The 20,861-nt window shown below is 42.8% G+C and overlaps 1 protein-coding gene across 6 annotated transcripts in view; it reads left to right on the top strand.

Moving 5' to 3' along the window:
• RTTN (rotatin) overlaps positions 1 to 6,570 on the top strand; it is a 149,992-nt gene extending 143,422 nt beyond the window's left edge. For 5 of the 6 annotated variants that reach the window (XM_077810486.1, XM_077810485.1, XM_077810487.1 and 2 more), the window contains 3 exons: positions 3,113 to 3,216; positions 4,063 to 4,132; positions 6,106 to 6,570. In XM_077810486.1, coding sequence (XP_077666612.1) covers positions 3,113 to 3,216; positions 4,063 to 4,132; positions 6,106 to 6,188 — 257 coding nt within the window. In that variant the 3' untranslated portion in view covers positions 6,189 to 6,570. Of the gene's footprint in view, positions 1 to 3,112; positions 3,217 to 4,062; positions 4,133 to 6,105 lie in introns of those variants that run through there. The other variant, XR_013345173.1, reaches the window with a different exon arrangement.
• Positions 6,571 to 20,861: the final 14,291 nt, after the last annotated feature.

Here is a 20,861-nt window from a genome sequence, read left to right as displayed (position 1 = left end):
TCTGGACTTTTTATCTCAGTTACGGACAGATCTAAATGATCCACAATCTCCATCCAAAGACTTTCAAAGTGGGTTTTCAGTTGTATTCTTGCTTGTTACAAGGCTGCTAATATTCAGCCCCCCTTGGTGAATAATAGCTCATTCTACAAGATCCCAAACTACCTCCATGGCAATATTAAAAAATGAAACAATTGATGTAATTTGCAGTGCGGCAACCTGGGCATCAGTGCACACTTTTCTCAAACTCTTTTTCCCCTGGTATGCTCCTCTATGTCAGGTGCTGCCGTTGGAATAGCAGTATTAGATCCAGCTCTGAATCCCCCCCCCCCCCCCCCTTCAGGGGATGGTTCCCAGTAGTAGCCTGAAGTGGAGCACACTTAGGGACAATACTCTGAGAAGGAGAGGTTATTCACCTTGTGCAGTAACTGGAGTTCCTTGAGATGTGTCCTCCTATCACTAGGATGCTCCACTATCCACCCTCCTTCCCCTTTGCTTCAGAGATTTGTCTTGTGGGACTTTGTGGTAGAGAAGGAGTTGAGGGCGGTTTACCCACATAGTTCTCTATATCCTTGTTACGGGACACGATGCTGTCTGGAGCCCATGCACAGGTCAAACAGGCACTGAAATCAAAAATATCTGATCAAAGGCACATGGGGTGCATGTGCACCTGAAGTGAAGCACCCACACATCTCAACACACATCTTGAAGAATTCCAGTTACTGCACAGAGAGAGTATCCTCCCCTTATCCTGGATTATCTTCTCCCCATAGTCATCGGGCCTGTCTGTCAGCTCATTGAGGGTACCTTTAGCAGTTATTAATGCCTTTCATTGTCTGATAGAGAGCTGCTCAATTTTCACCCAGCTCACAACTGTAAGGTACTTAAAAGGCATTGTCAGAACGTTCCTGTCGGTATCAAGACCTACTCCTGCTTGAGATCTAAACCTTGTGCTATCGGTATTTATTAACCCATCATTTGAATCTTTGGCCTCCTGCTCCCTCTTACACTTACCAATGAAGAGGGTCTTCCTGACAGCCATCACCACAGCCAGGAGGGTGTGAGCACTCAGAGCCTTTACGGCAGACCCATCTTATATGATCTCTCATAAAGAGAAAGTATCCTCAGATTGCATCCCAAGTTTATCCCCAAAGATCCTTTTGACTTTCACTTGAAGAAGATGATTCAGCTACCTCTATTTTACCTGAAACTTCTCAACACTAGGGAAGACTGAAAACTCCATTCCCTAGATGTACACACAGCTCTGGTGTTCTGTCTAGGCAGATCTTGAGAAGATCTCTGAGTTTATTCAGCTGCATTATTGAGCAATGAATGGAGAGGCAATATCTTCCCAAAGGACCTCAAGATGGATTTCCAGTGGCATCGTCCTGTGCTATCAGCTTGCAGAAGCCCTTCCTCCTCAGTCAAGTCTCATTCTACCAGAGCTCAAGCCTCTCCAGGAGAACTGTAGGGTGGCAACTAGGGGCTCCATTCACACACTTATTAGACTGTATGCTCTGATTCAAGCCTTGGCTTCCTTTGGTTCTGCAAGCCTGAAAAGTATTGTGCAGAACACTTCCTTGCACCTACCTTGTCAATAAGCACTGCTTGGGAGTCACCCATAGTGAATACCCATAGGCACCAGCTGAGACAGTTACCTTATAGTAACTGGAGTTCTTCATGATGAGTGGTCCTTGTAGGTATTCATGACCCATCCTCCTCCCCCTCTGCTCAGCTCAGGTGATTCATGGTAGAGTAGGAACTGGAGAGAGGGCGACAGTCTGTGCCACCCCTCATGCCCTCATTTGAAAGCATGAGGAGTTGAATGGTGAACGTGTGGAACAACAGACACTGCTTTTCAATAACTTCTGGTCCCAATTGCACAGAGTGCATGTGCATCCATAGTGAATGCCCACAGAGACCATGCATCTGAAAGAATTTCAGTTCCTATAAAGTAAGTACATTCCCTTTATTCTGAGATCTTGCTATTTTGAAATTACAATAATATAACTTGAATGGGAAGGTTTTGACTAGGCACTTGAATGGGAGACCATGCCTTTTTTAAAAGGAAGTGAGGAGGAGTCCTGTGCATCAAACACTTAGCTTTTACATAATCTGTCTTAGAAATACAATTTAAAAAAAGAATCTTATGAGTTAGTTATAAGTGCTGTCTTTCAGTTGGACAAAACTTAGACTGTGCATATTCCCTATACCCCTCAGAAATCTGTGCCTCTTATGTCAAGTCATGCCACTTTTCTCCAGATATACTGATCCACTCCTATACTATAGGGATGAATATAGCATAAATGCTTACTGCAGGGAAATAGAAAGAGTTCTCTTTGGTAGTTTGTAGAGGCCAGGACTACTTAGAAAGGATGCTCCACTCTTCTGTAATGAAGTTCCCAGTAGCTTCCAACTGAAGCTGTTCTCAAATTTTTCCAGATCATTGTTGAGTGTCTTTGATAAATAATCATTACTCAACTCCATAGTCCACCCAATGCATTTGTATTGTGGAGTGAGCAGTCAGATGTGCTGAACAGATAGACCAGATGACTTTTATTCTACTGAAAGCCCAGAGGTAAACTTTGGAGATGAGAGAATCTGAGAAGGATAAGGCAAAAAATGTGACAGTAGTGATATCAAGCAGGTGGCAACCACTGTAAAAATTGGCAGACTGTCTTAATTCTACCCCATTGTACTGGTAATGATACTGGTACTGTATATATAATATTGTATATATGCCTATCAGGTGTTCTTAAAACAGCTTAATATGTAGTATCTCTTATGTGGTTCAACATTTAGTGCAACAGTCAGCTATGCACATTGTAGTGGCTATAATTTAAAATGTCCATTCTTTTATGGCTTAATCTTAATTTTTAGTATAGACTATATTTTGCTGCTTATATTTATTAACATTATTTTATAGTGCTTACAGGTATGCTAGGTACTCATTCATATTAAACTATCTGATTATATGAACTTTGCACTTGTTGTGCCATAGCAATATTTATCCTAGAAATAGAGACAAATTGCCAGAATAAGAACATTTCATAGGTGGAAATCTGTCATAATGTGTTTTGCTAGTCTTTGTGTATGCTTTTGTTTTCTTCATTAGATAAAGCTATTGCAGTGCTGTCTGCCTGTTTAGAAAGTGACAGCCTCACTGCTCAGAGAATAGGAGCAGCTGCACTTTGGTCTTTGCTTCACAATTATCAGAAGGTTAGTATTTGAAAAGGCTTCCAATTTAAAAAAAAAAAAAAATCAAAGCACTTAACCTGCAGTAATAACAGTTATATCCTTATAACATTTTTGCTATAATGTTGATCTGCTACAAGTTAGATGTCCTGTAAAATGTATCCTTTATGTCCAGTTATAAAATTAGGCCTCGATTCTGCAACTTGTTAAGGCTGGGCAGACACCCATGCCTTGGCAGATCCCATTGGAATGAATGAAGCAGATGCAGGGATCCACTTCCAAAGAACAAGTTGCAGGATTGGGACCTTAATAAATAAATCAAAAACCTACTCACTGGAAGATTCACTTCCTTTAAAATTATTTGTAATTAAAACTAAGTCACTAGTTTTCCTTTAAGAGGAGATATACAAAGGAGAGTCAACTTATTTTTCACATGAACCTAAGTAACATGACCGTGTTCTTGTAAGTTATCATGTAGCTTCTGATATATGCTGATTACAATATGACATTTTTATTGCTTTAGAAGTCGCACAATATATGCCTTTTTGTACTGTGCTTTTTACCATGAAGTTTGCAAGAATGTCACTTGTGTTTGCCAATTTAATATTCCAAGCAGTACTTGCTGATACACCAAGCCATGGCTTGGGAAATGGGTTCCATCATTGCTGCAATTCATTGCTCTCCTGTTTATTTTTCACAAATGCCGTGTACAAGATGGTATAATCACTTGTTGCACTGTTAAATTCTTGAATGCTATATTCTGTTGGCTTGCTGCCAAAAAATAGCTGTGGTTTGAAGACAGCCTGATTTTAAAAGCATCAGCATGTGGTAATAAATGTAGTTATTGTATTATTCTTCTTTGTGCTACAGGCAAAAGTGACTTTGAAGAATCCATCAATAAAGAGAAGAGTAGATGAGGCTTATTCTTTAGTGAAGAAAAGTAAGTTATTGGAGAATTTAGTTTCCATCTCAAAGGAGTAACCGCCAATTCTGTAATTTTTCTGTGAAAAGAAATCATTAATACACTATATTGCTCTGCAGTACAACAAAAAGGAAGCATTTTGTTGTGCTGTAAGTTTTTTCAAAAATTTTGGGTTCTGTTGATCCTTTTAAATTCACCATGTACTTTGCTGTTCGGCATCTTTTTCCAAAATAATAATAAAAAAAGCTTCTGGTGCCAAATTGTAAATAAGATTTGTGAGGTGGTAATTGCTAAGGATTAGTCTGTGAGATACATTTGATTGTGATGGCAGCAAAACGATTTTGTAGCCAGACTTTCTCTGTGCTAAAACCTTGTATTTTGGTGATGACAACCACTGCCCAGTTAGAACTGACCTCACTTAACCTTGCTGAATTCTGCTGCACAGGGAAGACCAGAATACTGTTCTATCCTGACAGTACTGCTCTGTAAATTGGCTGGTTTTTACTTTGACTTTGGATGGCTTTTTAAAAGCATGTTGACTGTTCTAAGAAGTTGCAGTTAGCTATAATTTGGACAGCTTTTACATAATAGATAACTGTTCTTGCAAGCTGTCCAAAAAAGATCAAAAGCATGTCTAATTGGACATTTCTCTAAGCAGGACTGTAGAGTGGGGTTGTAGCTACAGTAGCTAATATGTGGGCTTGTTTGTTCTGCTCAGTCTCATTGGGGCCCTGCTCCTGCAAAGACTTATGTGCGTGCTTATCTTTAAGCACCTGAGCACTCCTAGTGAGTTCAGTCAGTCTGTACATGCTCCTCAGTACACGCACACATCATTGCACAATTGGGGCTAAATTGCCATATTTGTTTACAAGACAGAGTGGCCAGCAAATGGCTCCTAAATTTAGACTATTTTTTGTTTTATTTTGGAGTAGACTAGCCCTGATTAGATGGATTTTTGCCAGCATATCTGATGACCGTCCTCTGTTAGAAAATACATTTTAAGTTCTATATAATGTACAGTGGTTTTCTTTCCACTCATTTGCGTGGTGTATTCTGTTTGTACTGTTCCAGCGTATTGGTTCAATAGGTTTAAAGTACTTGTGATTGGAAAGTCTTGTTTGCCTGGCAAAATCATTGTACATTGTACGTCCATAGAGCTATATAAAAACAGCATATGTTGCTAGAGATATTATAATACCTCATTATTCTAATAACTCCTTGAATTACTGAATTTTTCACATTAGCAGGTAACTAATACAAGGATGGTGCATTATAAAGTTGATTATTTTTATTACCATAGCACCTATTAGCCCTAGATTGTAGTACTTATTTTCACAGATTAGTTAAATTTTAATTATAACCCTTTGCAATTATACACAGTTGCCAGGAAAACTTACCTCAGGAAAATATATCTACTAGGCTGGCCTGGGAAGCTTTCATGATTTTACAAGGCTGACCAGGCTTCCAACTAGGGGAGCGAGTGGGAATGTACTGGTTGGGGCACCATAGAAATCCTTTCAGAGTGTACGTGGCTCGACTTCTGAAGTGCATTACTAGCCTTGTTTTAGCCTTGTCCTTCCCCACTCTACCCTGTGCTCTGGAGAAGTTGTAGTAGAAGCACAGTCTCATTCATGCTGAGGCAACTGCCAAGATACACTGGTTGGAGCCTGAGGAAAGGCTCGTTTGCCTTCCTTGTCCCAGTTGATTGGAAATTTCCAAGGGTATTGTATTAGTAAATGTTTTGTAATGTCTTTTGTGTAGAAACAAAGACAGCAATATGAAATGCCAGTACAGGATATTACTGTAAAATATTTGAGGGGAATGCGACTACCAATTTGTTGTGCAGATTATAAAATGTGTGCATTAGCAAGAGTCTCTTGAATCTGTGGGTTTGATGTAACCTTTGAAGTCCTAGTACGTGAAATATTGAAAGGTAACAGAAAAGCTCTGAAGTCTTGGGTTTTTTGTTTTTTGTTTTTTTTCCTTTTTAGCTCTTTCACAGCCAGAAGGAAACCAGCTAAAAGCCTATCACTTAAAATGTCTAGAGAATCTAGTGAGACTTCTCAATAGATAATGACTGTTGGTGAGTTCTCATTATTGAAGGTGGATTGCTTACTCCATGGAAGACTGGAATTTAAAGGAAAGACCTCTAATGCTGAGATTTGTGGAGGCATCATGTCACAGAAAAAATTTACTACGTCTTTGGGAAAAATGATCACCTAACGCCAAAGAAATAACATAGAATATGGTTGAGACTGCATATACTGTATTCCCAATGGGAAATTGTGGTGATACTGCATCTGGGAAATGCAAAAGGAGAATGAGAACATGGGAGGGGGGAAGGAAATGGTATGGGAAATTAATAATTTTATTAAATTATGTGTTGAAACTATTACTGGAAAATATTAGTGGTTGGTTTGAGCCCATCTAAATAAAGTTTTTTTTATTAAAAAAAATCTTGGTTGTGGATCATAATTTATAGATGAGTTTAAAACATGAAAAAGGAAGAAATAAAACTTCTCACTTAAAAAAGGGATATGTGAATTTTTACATCTGCTGTGCTGAGATAACCTGGTATATCATAATGGCTAGGTGTCGAATAGCAAGAGTAAATCTTAATTCTTCTTCAAGTGCTTGCTCATATCGATTCCAGTTAGGTGTGTGTGCGCCTCATGCACAGTCATGGGAAAGTTTTCCCCCTAGCAGCACCCATTGGGTCAGCTGTAGAGCCCTCTGGAGTGGCGCCTCCAGGGCACCCAATGTATGACCTTGCCGACCCCAGCGCTGCCTCAGTCTCTTCTTGCTGCCCGTGACAGCTGTTGGAATTGCGGCTTGCTTTCGCAGGTTCTTCTGTAGTTCAGTGTATAACGTTTTCATAGTTTCATAGTTTATAGTTAAGGCTGCGATTTGGTCATGGAGGTCGCGGAAGTCACGGAATCTATGACTTCCGCAGACCTCTGAGACTTCAGCCCGCAGCTGCTGGGAACTGCAGGGTTCCCCCACCTCCCGCGGTGGCCTGGAGCTGCTACCACCGGCGGTGTGGGAGAATCCCCCGGCAGTTCCCCAGCTGCTGGGGCTGCGGACGGTGGGGGGTAATCCCCTGGCAGTTCCCTAGCCCCCACAGCTCCCTAGCCACAGCAAGCGGTAGGGGATCCCCCACAGCTCTCTAGGCGCCACAGGTGAAGGTCTCTCCCAGCCACAGGGCAGGGGTGCCAGCTCCCAGCCACAGGAGTGCAGGGTGCTGGACCCTCCTCCCTCCCTGTTTTGTCATAGACATTTTTAGTAAAAGTCAGGGACAAGTCACGGCTCCTGTGAATCTTTGTTAATTGCCCGTGACCTGTCCATGACTTTTGCTAAAAATGTCCATGACAAAATCATAGCCTTACTTATAGTTATTTTGTTAGTATATAGGAGTGGAAGGTGGGGTTCTTCCCCACCCCAACTTTCCTGTTTCCCTTGGGATTCGGGGCATGCCTCAATCCCAAGGATTTAAGCCCTGCAAGTCTTGCCACAAGCCCATGCCAACAGGCGACCCCCACGATTCTTGCCTCAAGTATCTATGGGAGGCACACCAGACAGACTGGTGCAAGATTTGCAAAAGGTTCTGTCCCAGAACTCAGAAGGAGCGGGACTTTAGTTTAAAACAGCTCCTCATGGAGGCAGATCTGAAACCTCGGCATGGCATGGATCTGGCACCGAGTTCTTCTGTGCGGCGCGCTCTTGCCTCTGTAAAAGAAGCGGTGCCAAGGCAGGACTCTGGGCACAGAGATCCTCGGCACCGTCGCTCCCCGGCACCAAAGCCGGTGTAGACTGCAAGGTACCAATCTCATTCTCCGGTGCCACAGAAGCAGCACTGGAAACAGGACAGGGACTGACCCCCTACACCAAGGTCTGCTGCCCTGGAAGCTGCCATTGGGGTGCATCCCACAGAGGAGTACCTGCCACCGAAGGTTCATGAGCCAACGCCGTCAACTTCGGCCCCACAGAACAAATGAGAGAGGCGAGGCAGCACAGTCTAACCCCCAAATCAAAGGAGTCTAAGCGACTGGACCTTTCCGGATGCAAGGTTTATTCGACCAGAACTCAGGTTTTACAACTCAGGATTGCCTACCAGCAGGCAATCCTGAGCAGGTACAACTTCAATTCCTGGAACTCCATGCTAAAATTCAGGGACCTAGTACCCACGGAGTTCAGGGAGGAGCTTGGGGTTATTGTTGAAGTGGGCAAGGCAATGGCACGGACCTCATTACAGGCCTCACTGGACACTGTAGATTCAGCAGCCGATGCCTGCGTGGGACCTCAATCTGGTTCTTTCCAAACTGATGGGGCCCCTATTTGAACTACTGGGGACCTGTTTGTTTCTGTACCTATCATGGAAGATTGTCTTTCTAGTCACCATTACTCCAGCAAGGAGGGCCTCAGAATGTAAGGCTCTCACCTCCGCCCCTCCCTACACAGTTTTCTTTAAGGACAAGGTGCAGCTTAGACCTCACCCTGCTTTCCTTCCAAAGGTTGTGTCCCAATTTCACTCCAATCAGGACATTTTCCTGCCTGTTTTTTAACCTAAACCTAATGCGAGCAGCCAGGAACAAAGACTCCACTTACTGGACATTCGATGAGTGCTCACCTTTACAACAAATGCACGAAGCTGTTCTGAAAATTGAACCAGTTGTTCGTGGTGTCGGCAGATCGTATGAAAGGTCTTCCAGACTCATCGCAGAGGATCTCATTGTGGATCACCTCCTGCATCCGCACCTGTTACGAATTGGCCAATGTGCCAGCACTCATGGCAGATTCCACAAGGAGTGAGGCCTCCTTAATGGCATTCCTGGACCAGATGCTGATTCAAGAGATCTGCAGGGCAGCAACGTACTCCTCAATGAACACTTTCACCGCTCACTATGCGATTACCCAGCACACCAGAGATTATTCGGCAGAGCAGTACTCCAGTCTGTGATTCCATAACTCTGAGCCCACTGCCTAGGTAAGGCTTGGGAGTCACCTCATTGGAATCGATATGAGCAAGCACTCGAAGAAGGAAAAACGGATCCTCACCTTTTTGTAACTGTCATTCTTTGAGATGTGTTGCTCATGTCCATTCCAAACCCACTCACCTTCCCCTCTGTCGGAGTAGCCAGCAAGAAGGAACTGAGGAGGCAGCGGGTCAGCAGGGACCTATTTTCACCGCCATGGAGATGCCACTCCAGGGGGCTCCATAGCCCACCTGACGGGTGCTGCTAGGGGAAAAACTTCCTGACAACTGTGCACGTGGCGCGCACGCACACTAATTGGAATGGGTATGAGCAACACATCTGGAAGAACAACTCTTACGAGAAGGTGAGTAAATGTTTTTTCCCATGGATTTTTCAGTCTAAAGTTAGAACCTCAACTTCAAAATGTGTACAAGAGAAGTCCCTATTGATATTGCCGTGACAGTTATGTTAACGTAGCAGCTCTTATGTCTGTGCAAGTGTTTCAGGCTCTTCTGTTGGAAATCGGAATGGAAAAGTTATAATTACAACAGTGTAAGAGGCACTTCCAGAAACTGTGTTTATTACTTGTAGAATTCTAGTGCTTTGCAAAAACCACAGAGGCAAAGCGCTACCTTGAAGAGATCAGACTGTTAGGCAGGTCTGTGTATCCTTAAACTGCTGTCATGTCAGTAATATCATCATGGTTTTCCTAATAAATTCTAGATACATTCAGGAACATCAGCAAGTGGAAAGGGTGTCACCATGTAGTGTGTGGCTGAGAGCTCCATTGCAAGTGCTTCTGAGATCCATTACAGGGCTGCTTTGCTTCTCCCTAGGTACACATGGTGTTTTCATGATTCCCCCAGAGAGAACTGACACACCATTATTTCAAAATGAGCAAAGAGCAGGTTAAGCATGAACAAACCTCTAAGAAACACCTGAAGCAGAGATTTGAGTCTCCATTTTTAACTGTCCTACTTTTCCTCCAGACCAGACCACAAAAGACCGTAGCACTTTTGAAAACTGATCTGTCTTTGCTTATTTTTGAAATTATACTCTGGCAATAATAATAAAACTGTGCAACTTTATAACATAATAATAGACATTGCCATGATGCAGATAACGTTGGGTTAGCTCTCTATCAGGACAGTAGCGGCTCAGATGAAAATCAGCAAAATCCTGAGTGATTTTCCTGAAAGGAGAAAAGAAGTCCTTTAGATCATCAAGGCCTGATTCTCCACTACCTTGCAAATTGCATAGTCATTTATCCTGGCGAAGCTGCTGTGAAATGCTGCCATTCTGACCTAGTAGTGTTTTACACCCACTTTGAATAAGTGTAAATGACTGCACAAAATGCAAAGCAGTGGAGAGTCAGGACTACAGTCTCTAATGGATAAAGTAGATTATGTAGAAAGTCATCACCACAGTTATAATATATGTACTTTATGATTCCCCGAGGAACTGGAAACTGCAGACATTACTGCTTTCCTTCAGAATCTATTGTTTAAAGATTTTTCTGAAAAAGCAACTAATGAATAGGCACATAAAATGTCAACTCTCCCACCTCATCTGACAGAGACAGACAGAAAGCCAGGTCTTTCACTGCCAAATTTATTAATTTTAAACATAAGGAATTTATTATGCATTTAGGAGGAGCAAAAAGAAAGCTGTTATATCAATTTAAAAATATTTTTTCTGAAGTTTACCATGTGGATCCAATAAGGCAGAGAAAAGACTGATAAGTTATCTAGCTAATTCAAAAGCCAGTTGTATTTGGTTGATATAAAAAAATATATTTTCTCTGTAGAGGTACAGAAATTGAAAAGCTCTTCACTATTGTGAGGAAGGAATCACACGTGCACATTCAAGAAATAAAAACCATACAAGATTTCTCAGCTCAAAGGAGGACCTGTCTGAAGATTACAAGCATTGTGACAAATGATCTGTCTACATTCTAAACTTTTAAATTCTGCACAGACAAGGGTTCTTTTGTCTAATTGGCATCTGATATTGATATGTCTAACACACAGTCTAAGAAAAATTTCACTCAAATCCAGGTACAGTACAACATGGATGTAATAGAATTGGATCTCCTTTTTAATATATAATTTTGAATTTATTAAGCTATTTGTGTTTCTTTATCCAGTTACTCCTATTGTAAAATGCAGGTAGACTCAGGTTATATTTGTTGCTATAGCAAATTTTACTCTGTTAATTTGTATATCTCAAATCCACAGCCAGACAAATGCTTTATATTTCTCAACATTTTATTTATGAAGCAATAATGGGAGGCAGTTTTAACTGTTCTCTATTATGATTAAGGTAAATAAGGCCTAGGAAATCTAGGTCTACAGGTCCAAATTTGTACTAAAGCTGGCTAAAATTCTTGAAGTAGAATTTGTCAGAGAATGAAGATGTTTTCATGCAGTAGGAAAGGGTTTTTTTCTCTGCTCTCTCTAAAGTTCACTCTCATGCTGTTATTTTCAACCAGTGTATACTAATAACTCAAGTTAAAAAGTGCCCTGTTGGTAACATTCTAATACATTGCTATCATGGAAGCTAAATATTTAACAAAATCAGAGAACATGTAACAGACATGTAGTGGCTCACCAAACGTTCATCTGCATCTCTTTATAGGAAATGGTTGAAGAAACCACATATATTTCTGTCAGACTTCCTGTATGAGGGCCCTTAGAGCTACTTGTACAAACTTAGAGACCACTGTACAGACTTAGACTTAAGATGGAAAGTTACTGAAAATTCATAAGCAAAATAATACCTGGCTTTCATCAGTAGATCTCAAAGCACTTTACAAAGGCAGTAAGTATCATTATCCCTGTTTATCAGATAACTGATCTGATATTCTTACACACATTTACCCTTAAGGTAAAATCTAACAATCGTCTAATTGATGGGAGCATATGTATCATTTAACAGTGCAAACCTATTGTAAGCTGTGATGGGGGTTCACCCCATACAAGCCCTAAAGGGGTTAAGGTGGCTCAGAAGGAGCCAATTAACCATATAGGCCACTCGTGGGTTTCCCTGCATATCAGTGGGGCAGTGGCACAAACTGGGAATTGGCATGAAGGACTGCCAGTGTACAGACAGGAGTTGGTCCAAGAGGGACTTTTATACCCAGGAAGGGGAAGACTAGATAGTGACCTAGCTGGAGGGCTGAGCCACAAAGGCGGAGTTCTGTGACGTATGAGAAAAGAGACCATCACAGCCATAGAATCACTGATGGTAGGAGGGTGCCAAACCAGGCACGAGCTAATCCCCAGACCCAGCCACGTGGGGGCACCCCAGCAGTGAGTGAACCTGTCACAATTTGATGGAGAATGCAGGCATGACTGTTGCCCCCATGACTCGCCCAAGGTGAGTGTGAGAGGTTGCAGTGGAAGAACAGGGAGAAAGATAATGGGGTCATGTATGGAAGCTGCCTTTCCAGAAGGCAGCTACACTCTCCCACTTAAGGGGGCTGACAACAAAAGGGGATCCCGGTGCTACTTACACAGGTCCCTGGAGCAGCAGAAATAGTGGGAAGCACAGTTATACTTGTAGAGCTGTTTGAGGCTTGGGGAACAGCAGAATTTATATAGGCTTTTGCGGGAGGAAATTAGCAGAGACTTCAGAGGCTGGGAAGAGAAAAGAGGTTCTTAGGTCAGCAGTGCAGCCAAGGAAGCTTTATGCCTATGGGGACATGCAAAAAAAAAGTGACCCTAACTGTATGGGGATAAGAAGCCTTACACTGGAGATGGGAATGCAAGAAAGCCCTAAGGCATCTAACGTGCTGGGAGAGTTGGAAGGGGGCGTGCCTGTTTGTTCTATGGGGAATTGTGACATGTGAGGAGACATTGCCCTCATAAGAAGCAGAAATGTGTCCAAGAGAAGTGCAGGGTCCTAACTGGGGGACTGAAGAAAGTTGGAGACTGCAGCATTGGCACAGATATAGTAGAGAAGGCTGTGATGACAGAGCGTGAGAAGGAACTGAAGGGGAGAAAGGTTCTTACGAAGACAAACCTGAAGGAGGCAGGGATAAAAACAGAGATTAGCCAGTATATGTTTAGAACCCAGATCCTGAGAGAGAGTCTGCAGAGCAAGGGAAGGGGCTACAAGAGAAGGCAGTAGCTGCAGAGCAGACCTTACAAGTAGCTGTACAAGACCTAGAATATCAGAACGAAAAGTAGTGGTACACCATGGAAGAGGGGGAAACTGTTTCTCTTGATGAGTGAATTGGAGCGAAATGACCTCCGGGCACAACTCTGGTAAATGCAGGGTTGGGGGAATCCATACCCCTGACAGTTGCAGTCTTGATGGGGAGAGTATGTGGTGGGGTGTTCACCCCATTGCCAGCCCTGATGGAGTTAAGGTGGCTGAGATGAGGCCAGTTAACCTTATAGACTGCACCTGGGGGAAAGTCAGGCTTGACTGACAAGCTCTAATTGAAGATGAAGCCAAGCTGGGCAGGAACAGACTGGGCTTGTATAAAACTAGGAAATTGAAAGGGGTGCTGCAGGGAGAGATTCTGCAGTCACTCTGGGCACAGAGAGGTGGGTGTGAGGAAACCCTGGGATTCTCCTGTCCCTCACATAAGAGGTTTAGTCAGAGGAGTTGTAAGGAAACCCTGTGGAAGGCAGAGTAGGAAGAAGCCCAGGAAAAGAGCAGCAAAGGTTGACTGTGTACACTTTGTCTGCTGAGGATAGGGTCCCTGGACTGGGATAGAGAAGGGAATCACTGGGAAAGTGGCATAGACTGGGAATTGACATGGAGGACTGCATGGGCCAGTATACAGACAGTCCAAAGGAACTTTTGATACCCCAGAGGGGGAAAACTAGATCAAGACCTAGTCGGAGGGCTGAGCCACAAAGAGGGAGTGCTGTGAAGTATTGGAGAAGAGACCGCTACCGCAACTGAATGGCCAACGGAAGGGGGTGCCAAACCTAGCAAGAACTAATCCCCAGACCCAACCACAAGGAGATGCCACAGCGGTGAGTGAAACCGGCTGCATAAACATAATTATTTCTAAGAAAATAATAAATCTTAAAATATTTTTTAAATGTTAACAATGACAGTAAATTACACCCTGATACAGAAATCTTATGTTTTTAGAGAGTGCTATAACAAACTTGTTATACTTATAAGTTACAAGCTTCTGAAAACATCAAATTTCATAATAAAATCAATTTTCCATACTGAACAAGGCTTATTCAGCCAACTCGGATGGCACAGTCACCCCCACAAAATAAGTGGTTAGAGTGTGTAATTAAACTCTTGTTGGCAAGGTCACATCACCTTCTATGATGGAAGCAGTAAATATCTACATTATACATACTGGGTGTGTTTGTGTACAGACTAATGCTGCTTCCTGTCAGTGTAGGAGCCTCTATCTTATAAAATTGATAGCAATAGCAAAGTTCTTAGTGGACTCTGTGGCATCTCTGGGTCTTTTGGGGAGTAAAGATTGATATATTTTGATGATGGGGGGGGTGATATTTTGAGTGGGTTTTTTATTTTGTTTTTTGTATGTTAATTTTCTTGTACTATGGGGGATTATTTTTGGACAGGGGAGGGTAGGATAGAAGGTGTCAGTGATGTCATTCCGAGCCCCCTCCGTGTCAGCCTTCACAATCAGGCATTCCTGTCCCCACGACAACTGGAGGCAGACCAGATCTTTGCTTTGAGCCTGGGCTCCTCATGAAAACATCCCCAGAATTCTCTGCTTCCAAGCAGCCCATGCGGCAGACCCCGGGTCTCCCACTGCAGCAGAACTTGCAGAGGATTTCTAAAAAAAGATTTTTAATTAAATGTCTCTGAGTTTCTTCATTGGCTTCATTTTCTTTTCTCCTGAGAATGGCCAAACTAAAAAAAAAAACCCAAAACAAAGAAAAAACCCTTTTTGGCTTTCTGAGGAGGGTTTTAAGGGTTGCAGGTTCTCCTCCCTGCCCCCTCAGAAATGGCAGTCAGAGATAGAGAAACCTGGCTCCAGTCTCGGTCAATGCTGAGACAGTGAAGTTCCGTTCACTGAGAGCAAGCCAGAATCAGTGGCCTGTAACAGGGCCACTGTTTTGTTTAATTTAATAGTGCAAGAGTAACTCTAGCATGTCTCCTAGGCATGGGATTCCTATTCCCACAGCTTCTAGGGCCAGCAGGAAAGGTTCACTGGAGTCTCCTGAATCTCTGGGAAGAGGTCTCCCCTTAGCAACCAGGAAGGAATTCCTGCTCCCTGCCAGCATGCAAGCAAAATCTGTGCTGAGACGGTTGAGAATACTACAAAGTATTCTAGCCCCTCTTCCTACAAGCGGTTTTCCACAGGCAGCCAGGCCGCAGCAAACATGAAAGGTGCCAGCCCTTGTGACCACCCCTGATACCAATGAATCATTTGTCCAGCACTCATTTTGTGTGGTCAGTTCCCACTCAGCCTGGCCCCAGCAACAGGGAGCATGGCATAAAGTGAATCATATCCCCTTCTTTGGGAGACGGACCCTACCTCCTCTCCCCTCCCAGTCTCCAGGGGTTCTACAGGAGGTTATAAAGTGGCTACTGGTTTCCTCAGGGTACATGTCTGCAGACAGTCTCACAATCTTCCTGATAATGCACTCTGTCCCTCATGGGGCCCGTCCACTTTTTTTTCCAGGTGTTTGACATAGTGACTGGTGAAGCATATTCCTCACAAGCAGCTCTTAAAGGGGCAGCACAAAGATGTAAACCTTCTCTTGAGAGATCCCTCCCCTCTATTTCTCTGAAGGGAAGAAGAAATCTCTAAAGCTGGAGCTTTGGATGAGAACTCAGACTCTCAGTTAAGCTTCCCAGAATTACATGAGAATGGGGATATAACTTTGTAGGTGTTTGTTTTCAGAAAACAAAATGCCAAAAAAATCCAACAACCCTGTAATTCTTCCTCACCTCATTTATGATAGTGTGATTAAGGTGGAGTAGAAATTCCCTGTAAATACCTGCTTGAATATCTTTTAGTTCTTATTACTCTGCCTGTAGTTAAGCCTGCTGTGGTCTCCTTGATAAAGGACATAGTTACACCAGCTGAAGGAGATCATCATTCAGGCAAAACTTCAATACAGCAACTCAGCCCTGTGTATGCTGTCAGATGAATATTCTAGGGGAAAATACTGAAATATGCCATTGCCGCATTATTGTTCCAAAACTTCAGAAAATGAAAATAAATATCCTGGACTGCTACTGAAGATATGGAGAGTCATCCAGAGAAACCTTTAGTTTCTGCTATAAGAAGAAGCATTTTCAATACAGAGTACTCTCTTTTTGGACTTGTAACTTGTACATGGGTATTCCTAAATGCCATATCATCCCTCCCTTGCAAGTGAAAGGAATGCATGTCTTTCCTTGCCTTGTTATGCTATGCAGGACACACAAGCCAAATCTTCTGAAATATGGTTTTGAGCGAGCAATTAGAAGGGCCAATTACAGCCCCTCACAAAACTCCAGCATCTATTTTGTAATTCAAGACCACATTTGTTTCAGAAGAGAGACGGAAGTAGTAGGGTAACATAAGCTGGCTTTTTTTTTTTTTTTTTTTGGTGCAATTCTGTGGTTGCAGTTTTTCTGAAAACAATATATTTTGCAGGTGCACACCAGCCATACCACCAGGCTACCGTTTGCTTATGGACTTGAACTATCATTGCCACACATTAATGCTCTGAAATTACAAAGTAGCAGATTCTCTGACCCTGTGCAAACTCAAATTAGAGGGCAGAGTAGAAACTTGAGACAGTACTGATGTGGAATCTACAAGCAAGCACGAGCACTATCTCATCACATTTGAACTTGTGGGTCATTTGCCAGCTTGAGTACAAACTTTTAAAGCCCTGAGACCCTGGTTTTGAACACTAACACTTGTGTAGTCCCACTGCAAGACAGAAGCCAACCTATACTAGGATTGATAAATCGCCATTTTTGTGCATTATTGTTGCATTCCAGTCAATAAATAGTGGCTAGGTTGGGAGGCAGTTTGTCCTCTATGCCCATTATGTTAACTTTTTTAATACAAAACCTGTATATATGTATAATATGGTAGAGCTGGTTGGGAAGTGATATTTTTTTCTCCTGTAAAACCACAACTTTTCATTATTGCTCCAGGGAAACCCTAAAATTCATGTCAAGGTTCTGCTGCAAAAGGTTTCAGTTAACTAGCTCTTTAAAACTTTTATATAGTTAACTTCCAATGCTGGAAAATACTGTAACTGGGGAGTTCTTCCTGAGAAGTGGTTCAAAGCATAGGCTCAGAGCCAAAGATCTGATATGCCTGCAGTTGCAATGGTGACAGGAAAAACTTCCTGTTGCGAAGACTCTCAAAATTCCCAGGTAAGGCAGAAATTTCCCTTACTTGTTCTGGGGGACAGGTGGTTTTGAATGTTTTGCAGCATCTCAGAAGATGGTACTAATTTAATCTCTGCTGCAAATTCATTCCATAGCTGGATCTCCTCAACTGTGACTGCTTTGTCCCCAGCTCTTACATGCTTCATCTTAGACTTTGTCATCTGCATTCTCAGAAGGGTGCAACTGTTTCAGCAGTTCTGCTATTTAAAATTCAGTATTTAACATAATTGGGGCTTGGTCCATGAATTGTTTTGAAGATTAAGACTAAGTCTTTAGATTGGCCTCTGAAACGGACTAGAAGTTAGTAGAGAGACTTGAGATTTAGAGAGTCTGTTGTGCTCATGGCAGGCTAAACCATGGAGGAGATAGGCATAGGTGTTCTGTACCAGCTGGAAAATTTTTGACCAGCTCTGCTACTTGGTAGAAATGGGAAATAATTTCTGCTTCCCCGTCAGGCGAGGAAATATGTTGTTTTCTTACCCTGCTCTCACCTGGCACCCTGCAAAGTTAAACCTTTCTATTTCAATTATATTACAGACCTTACTGGCAGACGGGGGAAGAGGGCAGGCAAAAGAAGCAGCTGGCCTGGGACTCTGGACGCTGCTGCAGTAGTGGTGTCCGGGAGCCCTGGACCCTTTTAAATCGCCGACAGAGCCCTGGGCGGCGCAGGCCAGGCAGCACAGACGGGCTGGCTGAGGGAGGCTGACACCCAGCCCCACCCCTTCTGCCTGAGGCCCAGAGCCAAGCACCAGTCCTATAAGTATTTAATATTACTTTCACCCCTGCTTTGAGTTAATATTTGTGCTTTTTGAGTTCTTTAGCTGATTTTGAACCTCCATTTCAATTTTTAAAAATTCCATAATCCTCTTAAATTTTCACAATGGTATTCTGATGTTAATTTCAGTAGAGGGTAATTAAGAACAATATGTAAGGGTCTTGTTTATGTGATGATAAAGCTTTATAGTCTTGCTGATGTAAGCAAAACCATTCAGGCCCTTAGAATATGTGTATATATTGACCCTTTGGAAAAATTTCAGTCCTTGGTCCTCTGTTTTTCTTCTGGAAAAAAAATTAAGTCAATCAAACATGATGATGAAGCTAAAGTATTTTTACTATGGTCACTTGTATCTACTGGTGAAGATGGAAAGCAAATATTAGTGAATTTTACAATGACAATATGGTTCTGTGATTTAATTTTACTCTAGTTCACTTTGGATAGTGACAGGCCAAAATGCCAAATTAACAGCTTCTATTAACCAGTTAGATAACTTTAATATGTATCAAAGCTGGATATCTACTTTGAGTAGCTCCTACTGCTATCTCTGATACTGACAGTCAAAAATCCATTTATAGATTTGATCACTTCCTTCTGGGACAGTAATGAGACAGTACCCGTCAGTGCATAGAAGAGAATAGGTCAGGTTTCACTGGCCTTCCTAATGTCCCCTCCTACCTAATATAAAATGGCCTAAGTCTTCTGCTTAGTTGGCCCAGTATTTTACTAAAATGGCTGACATACCAATATGAAAATACTTGAGACACCAGTAGGTTAACACCTTTGTGTAACTTAACTGTAACACATCACATACATAGAATTTTAAAAAAAGAAAAGGAGTACTTGTGGCACCTTAGAGACTAACCAATTTATTTGAGCATGAGCTTTCGTGAGCTACAGCTCACTTCATCGGATGCATACCGTGGAAACTGCAGAAGACATTATATACACACAGAGACCATGAAACAATACCTCCTCCCACCCCACTGTCCTGCTGGTAATAGCTTATCTAAAGTGATCATCAAGTTGGGCCATTTCCAGCACAAATCCAGGTTTTCTCACCCTCCACCCCCCCCCACACAAACTCATTCTCCTGCTGGTAATAGCCCATCCAAAGTGACCACTCTCTTCACAATGTGTATGATAATCAAGGTGGGCCATTTCCTGCACAAATCCAGGTTCTCTCACCCCCTCACCCCTCTCCAAAAACCACACATACAAACTCACTCTCCTGCTGGTAATAGCTTATCCAAAGTGACCACTCTCCCTACAATGTGCATGATAATCAAGGTGGGCCATACCCACCCAGCAATATTGTTAACCTATCCAACTATACTCTCAGCCCAGCAGAAGCAGCTGTCCTATCTCGGGGCCTCTCCTTCTGCCCCTCCACCCCCACGAACATGATACAGTTCTGTGGTGACCTAGAATCCTATTTTCGACGTCTCCGACTCAAGGAATATTTCCAAAATACCTCTGAACAACATACTAATCCACAGAGGCCTCCCTACCAATACTACAAAAAGAAGGATTCTAGGTGGACTCCTCCTGAAGGTCGAAACAGCAGACTGGACTTCTACATAGAGTGCTTCCGCTGACGTGCACGGGCTGAAATTGTGGAAAAGCAGCATTACTTGCCCCATAACCTCAGCCATGCGGAACACAATGCCATCCACAGCCTCAGAAACAACTCTGACATCATAATCAAAAAGGCTGACAAAGGAGGTGCTGTTGTCATCATGAATAGGTCGGAATATGAACAAGAGGCTGCTCGGCAGCTCTCCAACACCACTTTCTACAAGCCATTACCCTATGATCCCACTGAGAGTTACAAAAGCAACTACAGCATTTGCTCAAGAAACTTCCTGAAAAAGCACAAGATCAAATCCGCACAGACACACCCCAGGAACCCCGACCTGGGATATTCTATCTACTACCCAAGATCCATAAACCTGGAAATCCTGGGCGCCCCATCATCTCAGACATTGGCACCCTGACAGCAGGATTGTCTGGCTATGTAGACTCCCTCCTCAGGCCCTACACTACCAGCACTCCCAGCTACCTTCGAGACATCACTGACTTCCTGAGGAAACTTCAATCCATCGGTGATCTTCCTGATAACACCATCCTGGCCACTATGGCTGTAGAAGCCCTCTACACCAACATTCCACACAAAGATGGACTACAAGCCATCAAGAACACTATCCCCGATAATGTCACGGCTAACCTGGTGGCTGAACTTTGTGACTTTGTCCTTACCCATAACTATTTTATATTTGGGGACAATGTATACCTTCAGATCAGCGGCACTGCTATGGGTACCCGCGTGGCCCCACAGTATGCCAACATTTTTATGGCTGATTTAGAACAACGCTTCCTCAGCTCTCGTCCCCTAAAGCCCCTACTCTACTTGCGCTATATTGATAACATCTTCATCATCTGGACCCATGGAAAAGAAGCCCTTGAGGAATTCCACCATGATTTCAACAATTTCCATCCCACCATCAACCTCAGCCTGGTCCAGTCCACACAAGAGATCCACTTCCTGGACACTACAGTGCTAATAAACAATGGTCACATAAACACCACCCTATACCGGAAACCTACTGACCGCTATTCCTACCTACATGCCTCCAGCTTCCATCCA

This window comes from Eretmochelys imbricata, chromosome 2 (genome assembly GCF_965152235.1).
Source record: "Eretmochelys imbricata isolate rEreImb1 chromosome 2, rEreImb1.hap1, whole genome shotgun sequence".
In the NCBI taxonomy this organism is placed as follows: Eukaryota; Metazoa; Chordata; order Testudines; family Cheloniidae; genus Eretmochelys; species Eretmochelys imbricata.
The sequence above is the reverse complement of the archived record's forward strand: the minus strand, read 5'-3'. Positions and strand labels throughout refer to the sequence as shown.